This window comes from Branchiostoma belcheri, unplaced genomic scaffold (genome assembly GCF_001625305.1).
Source record: "Branchiostoma belcheri isolate BF01 breed outbred unplaced genomic scaffold, Haploidv18h27 scaffold322, whole genome shotgun sequence".
Taxonomy (NCBI): Eukaryota; Metazoa; Chordata; class Leptocardii; order Amphioxiformes; family Branchiostomatidae; genus Branchiostoma; species Branchiostoma belcheri.
This window is the reverse complement of record NW_017803935.1, coordinates 131781-143901: the sequence shown is the minus strand read 5'-3', so window position 1 is coordinate 143901 and position 12121 is coordinate 131781. Positions and strand designations below refer to the sequence as shown.

At 40.9% G+C, this 12121-nt stretch overlaps 3 protein-coding genes across 3 annotated transcripts; 1 reads left to right on the top strand and 2 right to left on the bottom strand.

The window, feature by feature from the left end:
- The first annotated feature begins 279 nt into the window (after positions 1–279).
- Positions 280–2379, top strand: LOC109475069. Its single transcript, XM_019775610.1, has 5 exons — positions 280–960; positions 1222–1294; positions 1405–1746; positions 2011–2155; positions 2280–2379. Exons 1-4 carry the CDS (start codon positions 666–668, stop codon positions 2144–2146), a joined length of 846 nt encoding a protein of 281 aa, XP_019631169.1. The 5' UTR covers positions 280–665; the 3' UTR covers positions 2147–2155; positions 2280–2379.
- Positions 2258–5170, bottom strand: LOC109475068. The gene is made up of 9 exons (XM_019775609.1): positions 4894–5170; positions 4643–4769; positions 4434–4467; positions 4023–4158; positions 3717–3922; positions 3497–3565; positions 3196–3325; positions 2758–2915; positions 2258–2537 (listed from the first exon to the last, which is right to left on the bottom strand). Exons 1-9 carry the CDS (start codon positions 4979–4981, stop codon positions 2274–2276), a joined length of 1212 nt encoding a protein of 403 aa, XP_019631168.1. The 5' UTR covers positions 4982–5170; the 3' UTR covers positions 2258–2273.
- Positions 5171–6106: 936 nt separating this feature from the next.
- LOC109475067 lies at positions 6107–8702 on the bottom strand. Its single transcript, XM_019775608.1, has 5 exons — positions 8669–8702; positions 7381–7592; positions 6829–7084; positions 6340–6463; positions 6107–6185 (listed from the first exon to the last, which is right to left on the bottom strand). The coding sequence occupies exons 2-5, from the start codon at positions 7471–7473 to the stop codon at positions 6107–6109; spliced, it is 552 nt and encodes a 183-aa protein (XP_019631167.1). The 5' UTR covers positions 7474–7592; positions 8669–8702.
- Positions 8703–12121: the final 3419 nt, after the last annotated feature.

Sequence of the window (12121 nt, the reverse complement as noted above, 5' to 3'; positions counted from 1 at the left end):
CAAGGAGTTCGCCCCAGAGTACACTCCATAAATGCATTGCGCGCGGTTCGGCTGGCGGGATGACCCCACAGAGGTCAACTGCAGGCAATATGGCGGCCGTGTTTACCGGTGTGGCTGGCTTCTGTACGCTTGGAAATACACCTTCCCAAACATACGTTTTCTATTGTACAGGTAAGTTGCTCCAGGGTGAAGGGTTGACCCGTTGGACAAGACCGATTTGACCCTCGGATCTAGTAGTAGTTACGAATAGTTGAGTAGTTTCTAGCCAGGAGGTAGCAAAGTTTAACGTGCAGACTGTAGATCCTACCAGATGGTGCCCAGGGCTTAGCGGGGGTGGGAAATCTGTCCTCAGAGGCGCGCTAATGGGGCATTGATTGACAGCACATATGGGATATGGTTCACACCATGCTTCCCAAAGCACTTCTAGGACGTGGAAAAAACAACTTCTAACTACTAATAATTCTATGTTTTTAATCCATCTACAAGTATTTTGACGCATTTTGACATTTTCAAAAAGAGCCATTACCAGGCTTTGCATTTCAAGATACTGCGTTATGTAAAGATTAACAGTTTTCTTAGGGGGTGAAAGGCTAAAGTAGGTCAAAGGTTAAGATCTCCATCCTAGGGTGTTTCTTGGCATTTCATCGTTACTTTGCGTCTGTACCATGTCAACAAGACCAAAATCGTCGCGTGCAAAGCGTTCTACAAGAGATAGTGACAACTTCGAGTACGGCCATTCTTGGAGTCTTCCAAACACACGTGTTAGGAGGCAAACACCTCAGGAAGACAGCGATGAATGGCCTATTACTGATGTAATCAGAAAAGTGGATGAGCACCACGTGGAGGTTAAGTGGGCTCCCTCCAAAACCAAACGGTGGCCCAACAGTATTGTTGATTTGCGGTATAACGAGCCACTGAGGCAGAGGCTGGAGAGGAACGGGAGCAATCCTCACATAAAAGGTAGGAAATCAAGACTCTGTAGTTGATACTGTATAACATTACATGTATTTAGTGAGCCATACATGCACTTTTTAAACATATTGTTCATATCAAAGCATTTCTATTATTAACACCTAAGAGATCACACTTTCATATGTTGTTCAATTATTGTTGCATAGGGTATTTCTTCAACACAGAGTGTTTTCTTTCATCCAATAAAAATTCAAAGAAATATTACAGAGTATGAGTATTAATCTTATTTTCCCTTTTCATTCTTTATAGCTCTTCAGGAGGACCAGATTTTGCTGCCACTCCCAAGAGAGCTGAGGATCCTTCAACAGCAGATACATGATAAGTAAGCCTTACATACAACAAATGTTACTGAATTTAAGGTGATATCAGCTGCAGATTACTATATATGTATAACGTTATATATTTAAACAACTTTGAAACTTTTTCCTACAGCCTGGGCTACCGTTACACCCCATCAAGAGAGGGCCATACCAGGAGAGTGACCATTGTGATACCGTTCTCTAAACAGCATTTCAGAACTCATTTCCTTCAAGGGCTGTCCCTGTCGATTTGCCAGGAGCTCTTGGAGGAAAAGCCTCTTGAGAACTGTTTTAGAGAACGGGCTCTCAAGATCACCCACGAATACATCCACGAACTGGACAGTCTGCTTGGTGAGGGGTGGGACATCCGCACATTTCCAACAAACACTGTGTGTCGGGTGATCAGAGATGACACTATCACAGTCGGATGGGGATATCACAAGAGGGAAGTTTTCTCCCATCGCAACTGTCCAAGGTAAATATTAAGTACTGTTTCTCTCTAGATATATACATCATCATTCTGCTTTCAGTATTAAGCATCAACATTTCAACAAATGTAGCAAAGAAATATACATAAGTCAAGTGACAGTAGAATCAACAAGTGTATATACACAACAGACCAAAATACATCATTGTGTTGATATATCAAGATTTCAAAGAAACTTGCGAATTCCAGCTGATCACATTACTCAATGAAGATTAGCAGCTTAAGTAATAATACAAACTATTCTATGTACAGGTGCAACTGGTCAGATCAAGTGGGCTCTGCAAGGCCCTCAACATGCACACCAGAACTGCGCTACCTTGTTGGGGAGCCTGAGCTCCACTTCAGCTTTGCAAGAAGGAGAGGACATTGGTGCAAAGGCATGGTATAAACCAGCAAGGTGAATAATTTATGATAAAGCTTGTTACATATTTTGCATCAAAGCACAGTCTATTTGTATGACTGATATAGGATACTGATATTACTATTACATATAATCTAATAAGTTTGTACTTTGACTACAGGTCGTCCTGGTCGCCGTCATAGACGATGCGATCGTCCTCATCACCACCATCTGGCTCAGGAGCGATGCGACCGTCCTCATCACCACCATCTGGCTCAGGAGCATTGGATTCTTCGTCATCTTCATCGCTGTCATCCTCTGAGCTACCTGCGTAGCCAGGGTCAGGGTTGGCAACCCTGTTCGTCCCCCATGCTCTCTTCTTTCTCAGCCCTATGCCGTTCATGGCTGCAAACAGCTCCCTATTCTCCAGTTGCATTAACTAAAAAGAAAAGTTATTTGTTATTAACAAAAACATGTTGCCCTCTTAACAAAAATCCATATTGTCCATCACAATCTTTTAATAGTCTTCTTGAATTTAAACTTTTCCACAACATTTAATTACAACTGTGTCCTTTGGCAGAATTATGTTTGTAGCTGTACAAGACATGTCAAGGGAGATGCTGTTGAATATAGAGTCTTATTATAGACAAAAGAGTTACCTGTTCTGCCCACTTGCTTCTCGAGCGCCCCCCACCCTTCTGTGTCGCCAAATGGTACCTCCTGGTTTGGATGTGGTTTTTTTTTTCGATGGTCTCACAATTGATGAAATGCAAGAATGGGTGGGAGGCCAACTGGTCACCAGCATGGGTTCCAAAGTCTGAAAGACACAAAATGGTATTGCACTCAAACAATAATTCTCTCACAAAATTGAAATGTCATCAAGGGCAGAGTAACAACCCATGCATGTTTTACAAACTCTGAATGTTAGCAACAAAATTGTCCCAATGAAATCAAAACTACAATAGCTAATGTTTGTAAAGGATAACTTTTAGCCATTATACTTGTGGCTTGAATATGGACAATGGTATCTCCCTGACTTAGCAACATGGAATTATTTTACGTCTTAATCATTTCAAATCATTGCAAACTTAACTTACAGTGTATATACGGGGTGATGTCTTCTGTGTAGGTCATGTCCCGAAACATTTCGCACCACTTTGTGGCTGCCTCTTTGAACTCTGCATGTTGTTCGGGATGCCTGAGCATGTCGTACACGCGGATGAACTCCTGTATTTGAAATAATGGTGTTAATATCCATAAAGTGGACCCAAGGATTCTGCTGGACATCATGTTCTTACATTTCGATGTTCTTAACTTACAGATCTGCTTCACTTCTTTCAGATAACTTGAGCAAAATGATTAAAAAGACCCTTAGCAGATTGAGAAGTTGGAACTTACCTTCCACAGGTGTTTTATGTCCACAACCCGGATCTCAGTGTTGTCATCATTGGTGTTGGAAAGTGACACCTGCAAAATACATGAATAAATACATAGTGAGTGAGATACATACATAAAACACATGTAAATGAAAGGCCTAGGATATAACAGCTTAAAACTGCTTCGCAGTATTCAACATGTTGTGTTTCTCACTTTTAAGTCTTAAACGTTTGGTACTTACCATTGCTTCCTCTCCAAGCAACCGTTTTAGCTTTGCCTTCCTTTCCGAGACAGCCCTGGGGACAGTTTCGTTCCTGTCCCGCAGGAGTCTGGTAAGCTGTGGGCCTTGCAGGGCATCAATGGGCACCTGGTTCCTCCCACCGATGTCGTTGATGATGTTTGACATCTGGTGGGGCAGGTCTTTGATGGCTGTCTTCAGTTCTTTCGCTGCATGGGCAAAAATACGGGATGAAATTAAATTTATTTATGAAAAACTTCCCAGATCAACAAAAGTCACTTACCGTAACTGTCTGAAATTGAAACTTACCAGTCAAAGTTTTCCACTTATATGTACTGGGTCCCTGCTTGGTTGATTCTTTCCGGAGCCAGAACGTGATGCCAATGTCTGAAAAAGCCGCCTCCAGGGCTCCGGTCCGGCCTTGATCAATTGTCCAGCCAATCAGCTAACAGAGGCGAACATATGTGAATTATTAAAGAGGTACTTAATCATCATAGACCATAGGACCTGTAACAAAATATAAAAAGCATACATTATAGAGTTCTACCCAACAACGCTATGGATAAACAGTTTTGCTCATGCATGATCTGCTGGTATTTTTGTCACTTAATGGTATGTTTTCAGTTTATTAGTCACAAGTGCATTTGTAACAATAAGCTAAAAAGATCATGATGTTTTTATGTTTGAAGTTTAAAACATGACAAAGTCAGTGCATGTTACCTGGTTAAGGAGCTTTCCTCCTATTCTGAGGAACCTGAGGAAATGATATTTTGTTAGACAGAACTTTGGTGCCAGCAAGGTGAAAATTGACATTATGTACACAATCAGTGGCTATTGCTCACACCATCAAGGCCTCATTGCAAATGACGATAAATGCAGTAACTGCAATGGCACTTCTTTATTATTAATATATACATATGCATACATACATGTGAAGGGTATCTATCATAACATTCTTCCAATCAATGTTGAGCACAGGGAGGTGTTGATGGCCACGTTGATTCTTCTTGTCCCTGACATGCAGGGCTGCTTTCTCATGTGTCCTCAGTTCAAATGCTGGAATTAAAAGTTTATGATGTTACTATTGTTTAAGAGATTTCAAACACAGCGTATCATCACTATTGAAAAAAAAGCTACTGTGGTTAAGCTAGAGCCTTCAAATAAAAATAAAAACTCTTACCATCCCTGAATTGTGCCATCTTCTCCTTCTTGTTGTAGCACAGGATGCAGCACTGGTCACCTGTAAGAGGTTCAAAAGTTTGATACATACATGTATACTCGTTCCCGCCAAATATATCTTAGCTGAAATCCGCGTGACCATTGTGCTATCATTGATGTCAGAAACTAGATTGAGAGATTAGATTAAGGGCTCTTCCCAAGCAATGGGATAAAGATTAAGCAGAATTTTGCATTTAGGTACAGAATTCTGTTTTTCAGTGCAGAATTCTGCACTCCATATGTACCCAAACCCAAAGATCAGGTTATTTCTGCAGATTTCTGCAGAATTCTGCAGATTTCTGCAGAAATCTTCACCCTGTGTGTCAATGGAATTTCCCTTATATGGTTCATTCAACAGTACAGCCTTTGTAGCTTTCGTCCGCTCCCCACACTCTATCGGTAGCATATAATGGGGAGTAGACAAAAGGTAAAAAGGCTGACACTTAGGCTACAACGTAGCTGGTTACAGAATCTGGTCTTATGCTTGCCTGTATACATGTAGCTCAAACAAAATGTCTGTTACATTGTATGTCCTAGTCTGTAGTGTGTACCATCATTACTTTTTGGAGAATTGTTTTACTTCATAAATTATTTTGAATATCACAATTTTTTTTCAAGAAACAGCATACAGTGCAAAGTTATCCCCATGCCAACTTGCAGGGCACTGGGCAAAGGCCAATGCATTTCCGACATGTTATGCCCAAAATACACGTAACCCGATAGTAGCATTTGTAGGGGAGTAAATCTACCACTTATCACCATAATGATACATTTTGTAGGACAGTATTGTACAAAATCTTTAAAAAAGCAGATTTCTGCGCAGAAATCTGCACAGATTTCTGCACCCAGCGCAGATTTCTGTGCAGAAATCTGCGCGGGTGCAGAATTCTGTGCAGAAATCTGCGCGGGTGCAGAATTCTGTGCAGAAATCTGCGCGGGTGCAGAATTCTGTGCAGAAATCTGCGCGGGTGCAGAATTCTGTGCAGAAATCTGCAGAAATAACCTGATCCCTAGGGAACTAACACTGTTATCTACATAGTTGTTGTCATCTACATCACAACATGGAATGTCAATTGTCCAGGACAAACTAGGCTTGAAAAATGAGAGGTAGTCCGGAATTAGAGTATCTGTCCAGAACTATAGTGAGCCGCTGTCGCGTGTTGACTGTCATGAAACTATAACAAGCCGTGCCTACCAGTAGGTCCCACAAGTCCCATCATGATGGCCAGTGCCTTCCAATCAGAGATGATATACCTGTGAGGAATGAGGGTATACATATCTAGCTTCATTATCATCACACATAGCTTAGACAGAGGGTTTCGATGGTTTATAAAATCTGACATTAACAGCAGGAAATGTATTGTAAGCCTTGAGAGCACTTCAGAGCAAAAATAATAGATGTACATACCACTTTACACGAATGAGCTTCTCAACTCCTTCGACCTCCATCTGAATTCCATTTGCCTGGATATCCTCCATTTCTCGGAATACTCGTGATCCCGCCTTGACCTGTTCTTCATAGTCTTCTTTTCCTGTATTGAATGGAAAATGTACATAGTCTTAAACCTACAATATTACAAATGGCAAAATGTATTGCTTCATCTTATTTGCTTCATTTATATTGTATGACTGGAAGAAATGCTTCAGCTACAGATTAAGATCAGTGTTGACTACAAAGGTACAATGAAAGTGGAATACATAGGTAGTAACCTCGATGAGAATTTGTTTGCCTATACATGTGTACATCAAGTTAGGGTAAATGATTCATTGATGCTATTCCTGACAAATGTCATATTCAATCAACAGTGCATGAACGGTGTGGTCGTCACAAAAACTATATACTGGGAACAGTAGTTTGGTCAAATAAAAAATTCAAAAGTCATTCATATACACATACCATTATACAAAAATACACAGTACTCTTCTCGCACTGTTCGCGGACGCACCAGGGCCTCCTCCAGGTCTCGGACTGGAGTAATGCAGGCCATGACAGCGCCAATGATGTTATTCTTGGCCTGTGGTCTGCCGTCCAGTCCATACCTGAAGGAGACCTCTGGCTCGTCTGCCTCCAGAAGGTGCTGGTTTTCTGTCATCATGAGATGTTTCCGGATGATGTCACGTACACTCCGGGAGGCTGCATTTGAATCTCTTACCTGTGAGGATTCAAGACATGTTGTTCAAGCTGTCCTAAAAAAGTCATATCAGCACTTTTCTATGTTGATTCAGCAAAGGGATAGAAATACATGTAGATTGCAACATATATGCTTATGTCAACCATGTTTAGAAGTAATATACTATTGTTCAATTAATTGCTGCTGTTCATAATGAGCAAAAAAATTATCAACATGAATGCTAATTACGAATAGACACACTCAGCAAAAGCAATTATGGGAGACATCCTGACTCATTTGCCTTTAATCTAAACATAAATTATTCCAAGTTATCTTACCCCATCCTCAAGCTGGTAAGGAATGAAGTCATTCTGGACTTTCTTCTCCATATTCAGCCAGTTGAGGCATGGGATGGTGGCCTTGAACCGCATGTGTAGCTCGTGCCACCACACGTCGGACACTGTCGCCTGGTCCTTGAAGTAAAGGCACCATTTGACAATGTCCTTTACTTCCTCTGTCTGGTGGTTGTAACCACGACGTGTGATGGCACCTCCATCCCGTGGTAGGTCGCGACCGTATCTGTCCTTGGACCGCTCTGGCCACTCAACCGTAACAGCCATCCCATCATCAAGGGTGAAGTCAACCTGAAACGCATGGTTATGACTTACTAGATAACAGGTGCAGAACTACATGTCATAGATACATGTACATGTGTATAAGGTGCACATTATGTAAGATGTTCATGTTTCCCGTAGTCAATTATTCCCCTTATATAAACATTTTTTTTTTAAATATTGCAATTCAAAACACTTACTTTGGCTTTAACAATGTTGTCTGGAAGCTGAGTGAAGGACGGCTCAATGTAGTTCTCTCTGATGGCCTTCTTCTTTGCCTGGATACTGCGCTTTGACAACTCAGACCAAGGCCTGTTGTTGTTGTACAGCCTTTTAGGCGGTGTGAAGTTGCCGTCGGTGTTTGGACGGGCCCTCTTCCTCTGCCGCACACCATCCTCACCTATTTCAGCTAGGCGTCTCTCCAGATTCTGTATCTGCTGGTCCTTCTCAATGACCTGCTCCCTGGCTGCTCTAATCTCAACCTCTAGTCTCTCTACTCTGCCTTGTGCATCTTCAACCTGTCTGTTCAGCCTCACTATTGAGTTAGTGAGGTCCCTGTTCTCCACAGACAGGTTGTTGATGGTGGTGATCAGCACATACGGGCTTGGGATACCCGGGTACACAGCCATAGTAGAGAGCACAAATAGTCACCCTCACCCTAGCTCTGCCAGCCTCAGAATGATCGTTGGGCCTTTAGCGCGTAAATTCCAGCCGCCCATTCCATATGAGGAAATCAGAGATCCCAGGGCACACCCTAATGTCAATCACACAAATGGCTCCTGGGCCAGGCAGACTAGTTTAAAACCTACCTCACTTTTAAAAAGTAACTAATAATGCCTGTAACTCTCTGCCCCCCTCCCCCTCATACAACTTTAATTATGTTTATGCCAGGAAAAACTTCTAATCGAGAAAAGATACCAAAATATTACTTTTCTCTGAAAGGAAGAGTCACCTGGCCTTCCGCTCTCCTAAAAAAGAAGCGGAGCAAGCTGGAAAATACAGCTACTGCTACTGAAACATGTAAAATATGTCTCGGCTTTCTCACCTTCTTCGCCATCTTGAATCGCGTAGAATTGTGGGAAAATAGCTCCTGTAGGATTTTGTGGAATAAACTCAGCATTAAATTCTGCTGACAGGAAAGGCGGGGCTTCAGGGTGGCTGCCCCGGCACACGCGGGGGACGCGCTCCTGGGACTACGGCCTAATTGAAAACACAGCAGGCTGATATACATTACCGGGAGAGAAACCCTGCGCTGTTCCCTGGCCCAAACTTTGATATGGGTAACAGTTATACGTTACATGACTAGGCCATGATACTAGTATTCTAATCATGAAATTTTGCGTGTAGCCATCCCTATCCCCGACCGGCTCCAATGGTGATAAGCCATGTAACCAGTATGATATTTGGCCTATTTCTTGAATTGGCCCGCAGATAAGATACCACACATAGTTTTTTTAAAATTTTATTTCGCATATAGTGACACAGGAAATACACACTCACTAGGTCTAGGATAGTACTAGTAGGAATAGAAGAAAAGCCTGAAAATTACGTTTGAAATTATGTTTGAAATTAGTGTATCATGTGTCGTAGGTGCACTCATGCCAAAAGCCAAGTCAGTTGCTTTTATTAGGTCCATGCTTGGAAAAGACCAGATGTAGAGTATACTGTAGGTCATATCTGTGTGGCCCTTTTATCTGGGACCAGATAAGGCACCTTACAGGTACAGTGATATCTGCATGGCCCTTTCGTCTGGGGACCGGGAAAGGCACTGTTCAGGCAAGGACATTATACACTTCTGTATATAATGTCATTGGTTCAGGTGTTAGAAACAGGAGGAGCGAGTAGAAACAGTAGCCACGCCGGCAAACTGTAAACTGGATGGCTAAACTCCCTTGGTGTGTTATCTCTCTATTTGGCCAATTTCTACTATTTCCAGCTGTGCCCTCAAGCCTGGTAGAGGCTATAGAAACAGAAAGATACTCTCGGGCCGGGGTTCGAACCCTCGACCACCTGAGCACCAGCTTCATGACCCAACGCTCCTACCGAATTGGCTAAAATGTCTAGACCCATCAGCCGGGTCAGTTGGTAGCGCCTATAAACCCCCCATTGTTACAATATGGCCAATAAACAAAGAGTGACTAGTATTTACCTAAGAAGCACGAAAGCTCTCTGGTTGGGGACCTGTCACCTGGTTATTCTAACTGCTGGTTAGAATTATGAATGAGTTAGAACCCATAAAGCTACATATATAGGATTAAATATGATAACTCGACTTACCAGGAATTAAACATTGTGAAAACATTGCATAATTGGCAATTTGCTATGATATACCATTATGGTGATCAAGCTTGTTCACCAAAGAAAATGTAAAGGTTTTGTTTTCTGGTCTTATCACTCTTTCTGACCCCCCCCCCCCTACCCACCCACCTTCTCTACCACACACAGATACTAGTAGTAGTACACACATGTACACACACATACACATATACTGAGTACAGATCACTGGTTGTTTGGATAATATACTAGAAAATGGCTACAAGTACATGAAAATGGCTACAAGTACATAAACTAGATCAGTATTTGAAACAGAATAGACTCGTGACAGTATGATTACTATCAATATGGTGCAAAACTCAGAGTATCTCACTATCTTAAGATTAAACATACAAAATCTAGTATGGATCTTGAAGTTTGGAGCGCAATTTTTACCTTAGGTTCGCCAGCAAATTGGCGACTTTTTCAAAAATTGCTGAGGTAGTGAATGCATACTAGTAGCATTGGGTATTGTTTTGTTTATTCAACCCTGATTTTGACAGTGGTATGTGCCAAGGGTTTTATTTGTTGCATAGATCATGCTGATAAATTGCTGTACATATATTTCTGTACATATATATCCCTTACTCCATATACAGAGGTGGGGTGGGGTGTGTTGGGGGGTGGGGGGTGTCAAATGAAGGCTACAGTTTCACATATACAATCACATTAATGTAAATGCAAAATTTTCACCATGGGTCATGGAAAACATCACCTTCAGATATAGTTCGGATATACAAATCACGGCTGCTATTTTCCTCACAAGTGATATTTTCCAGTTTAAAATAATAGTATATGTATTCAGTGTCATTGTTTAGCCTGGTATCATTTACTGGTTTAGCCTGGTAAGAATGGTGTGACATGGAGGATTATATAATATATTATATGAAAAAGAGTTATGAATGTGGTCGAAAACATAGAATATTACATAACTTTTTTTCACTCGCCTTCTTGATGATTTTCTGTCAAATTTGGAGAACCAAAAATTGGTATATTTGGAGAACCAAAAATTGGTATAGCCTAACAAAAAAAAGCGAATCCCAAACAGTCTGGAACAGAGAGAGTAGGCAATGAAAAATCATTGCTAGAGGAAGGTTTCCAGCTTAATCATAGTAAATATCCATATGTTCATGAATCTGTAAGGTCATGAAAAATAGTTATGAAGTGGCCCAAAGCACAGAATATTATATCATGAAATACATAATATATACAGTACAGGCCTAGCCTAGGTATCTTACTGTAACAATAGTACCTGTGCCATAGGAGCAACAGAGTCAACATACTACTCACTCTGAACCAGAAAGTTTTTTTTTTCATAAGAAAATCTTAAGCCTATCTTAGATTATTATGTTTATTCTGGTTGATTTTGATGTAACAGTTACAATATATATTTAAGTAGTCTCAAGAAGCTTGAATCTGGTACATGATTAAACATTCTTCCCTCTTCCTTTTACAGGTGCCAGAAGTCAACATACATACAGCTGAACTATGGAATGCATTTCAAGAAAGCATCTACCACACTGGGTCACCTCAAAGTCCTGGCTAGCTACATGTAGGACAGCTTTGAGAAACAATTGCAATGGATATTTGTGGAATTTATAGTTGTGTGAAATATTGTTTAGTCAGATGACTACAGCTAATGAATTGAAAAATCAGTGTATATCTTTGCAATTTACTGCCCATCATGTAGATCTAATTGAAAAGAAAGGAAAGGAAGACAAAGTATTAGCTTACATAGTCTAGAAAATACTTGTATAATGCTGCATGTAATGATGGTTGTATGATGATATATTGTTACATCATAATTATCAGTAGTTGGCTTATTCCTTTGTGTATCCAAATTCAATTATCAGATTTCTAGTGACACTTGAAGAAAATCCTGTTCCAATATAGTTCAGTCTATCAAAGGATGTTAGTTTCTTTTTTCCCTTTTATTTCCCCTGCTCCATGAAATTACTTCAGAATAATATTTGGTGGGGTCACTGGGCTTTTATGGGGCACCAGAACTCTTGTTTATAGCTAAAATTATATTTTGAGATGCCATTGTCAACTCTTCTGCATGTCAGGATTACATTATTTCCCATTTATTATCATGGGATATGTGACAACACTCCCCCATGACCACAGAAAAGCAGTAAATGCTGTGACATGA

Excerpts from the sequence above, each read along its gene's own strand:
- LOC109475069 (XM_019775610.1), top strand. The coding sequence starts at position 666 with ATGTCAACAAGACCAAAATCGTCGCGTGCAAAGCGTTCTACAAGAGAT. Across the intron at positions 961-1,221 it reads GAGCAATCCTCACATAAAAG|CTCTTCAGGAGGACCAGATT; the intron begins GTAGGAAATCAA and ends CATTCTTTATAG. Across the intron at positions 1,295-1,404 it reads CAACAGCAGATACATGATAA|CCTGGGCTACCGTTACACCC; the intron begins GTAAGCCTTACA and ends TTTTTCCTACAG.
- LOC109475068 (XM_019775609.1), bottom strand. The coding sequence starts at position 4,981 with ATGTATCAAACTTTTGAACCTCTTACAGGTGACCAGTGCTGCATCCTG. Across the intron at positions 4,770-4,893 it reads GATGGCACAATTCAGGGATG|CATTTGAACTGAGGACACAT; the intron begins GTAAGAGTTTTT and ends TTTTAATTCCAG. Across the intron at positions 3,326-3,496 it reads ACATAAAACACCTGTGGAAG|GAGTTCATCCGCGTGTACGA; the intron begins GTAAGTTCCAAC and ends TTTCAAATACAG.
- LOC109475067 (XM_019775608.1), bottom strand. The coding sequence starts at position 7,473 with ATGCGGTTCAAGGCCACCATCCCATGCCTCAACTGGCTGAATATGGAG. Across the intron at positions 7,085-7,380 it reads CTTACCAGCTTGAGGATGGG|GTAAGAGATTCAAATGCAGC; the intron begins GTAAGATAACTT and ends GAATCCTCACAG. Across the intron at positions 6,186-6,339 it reads AAGCTCATTCGTGTAAAGTG|GTATATCATCTCTGATTGGA; the intron begins GTATGTACATCT and ends CATTCCTCACAG.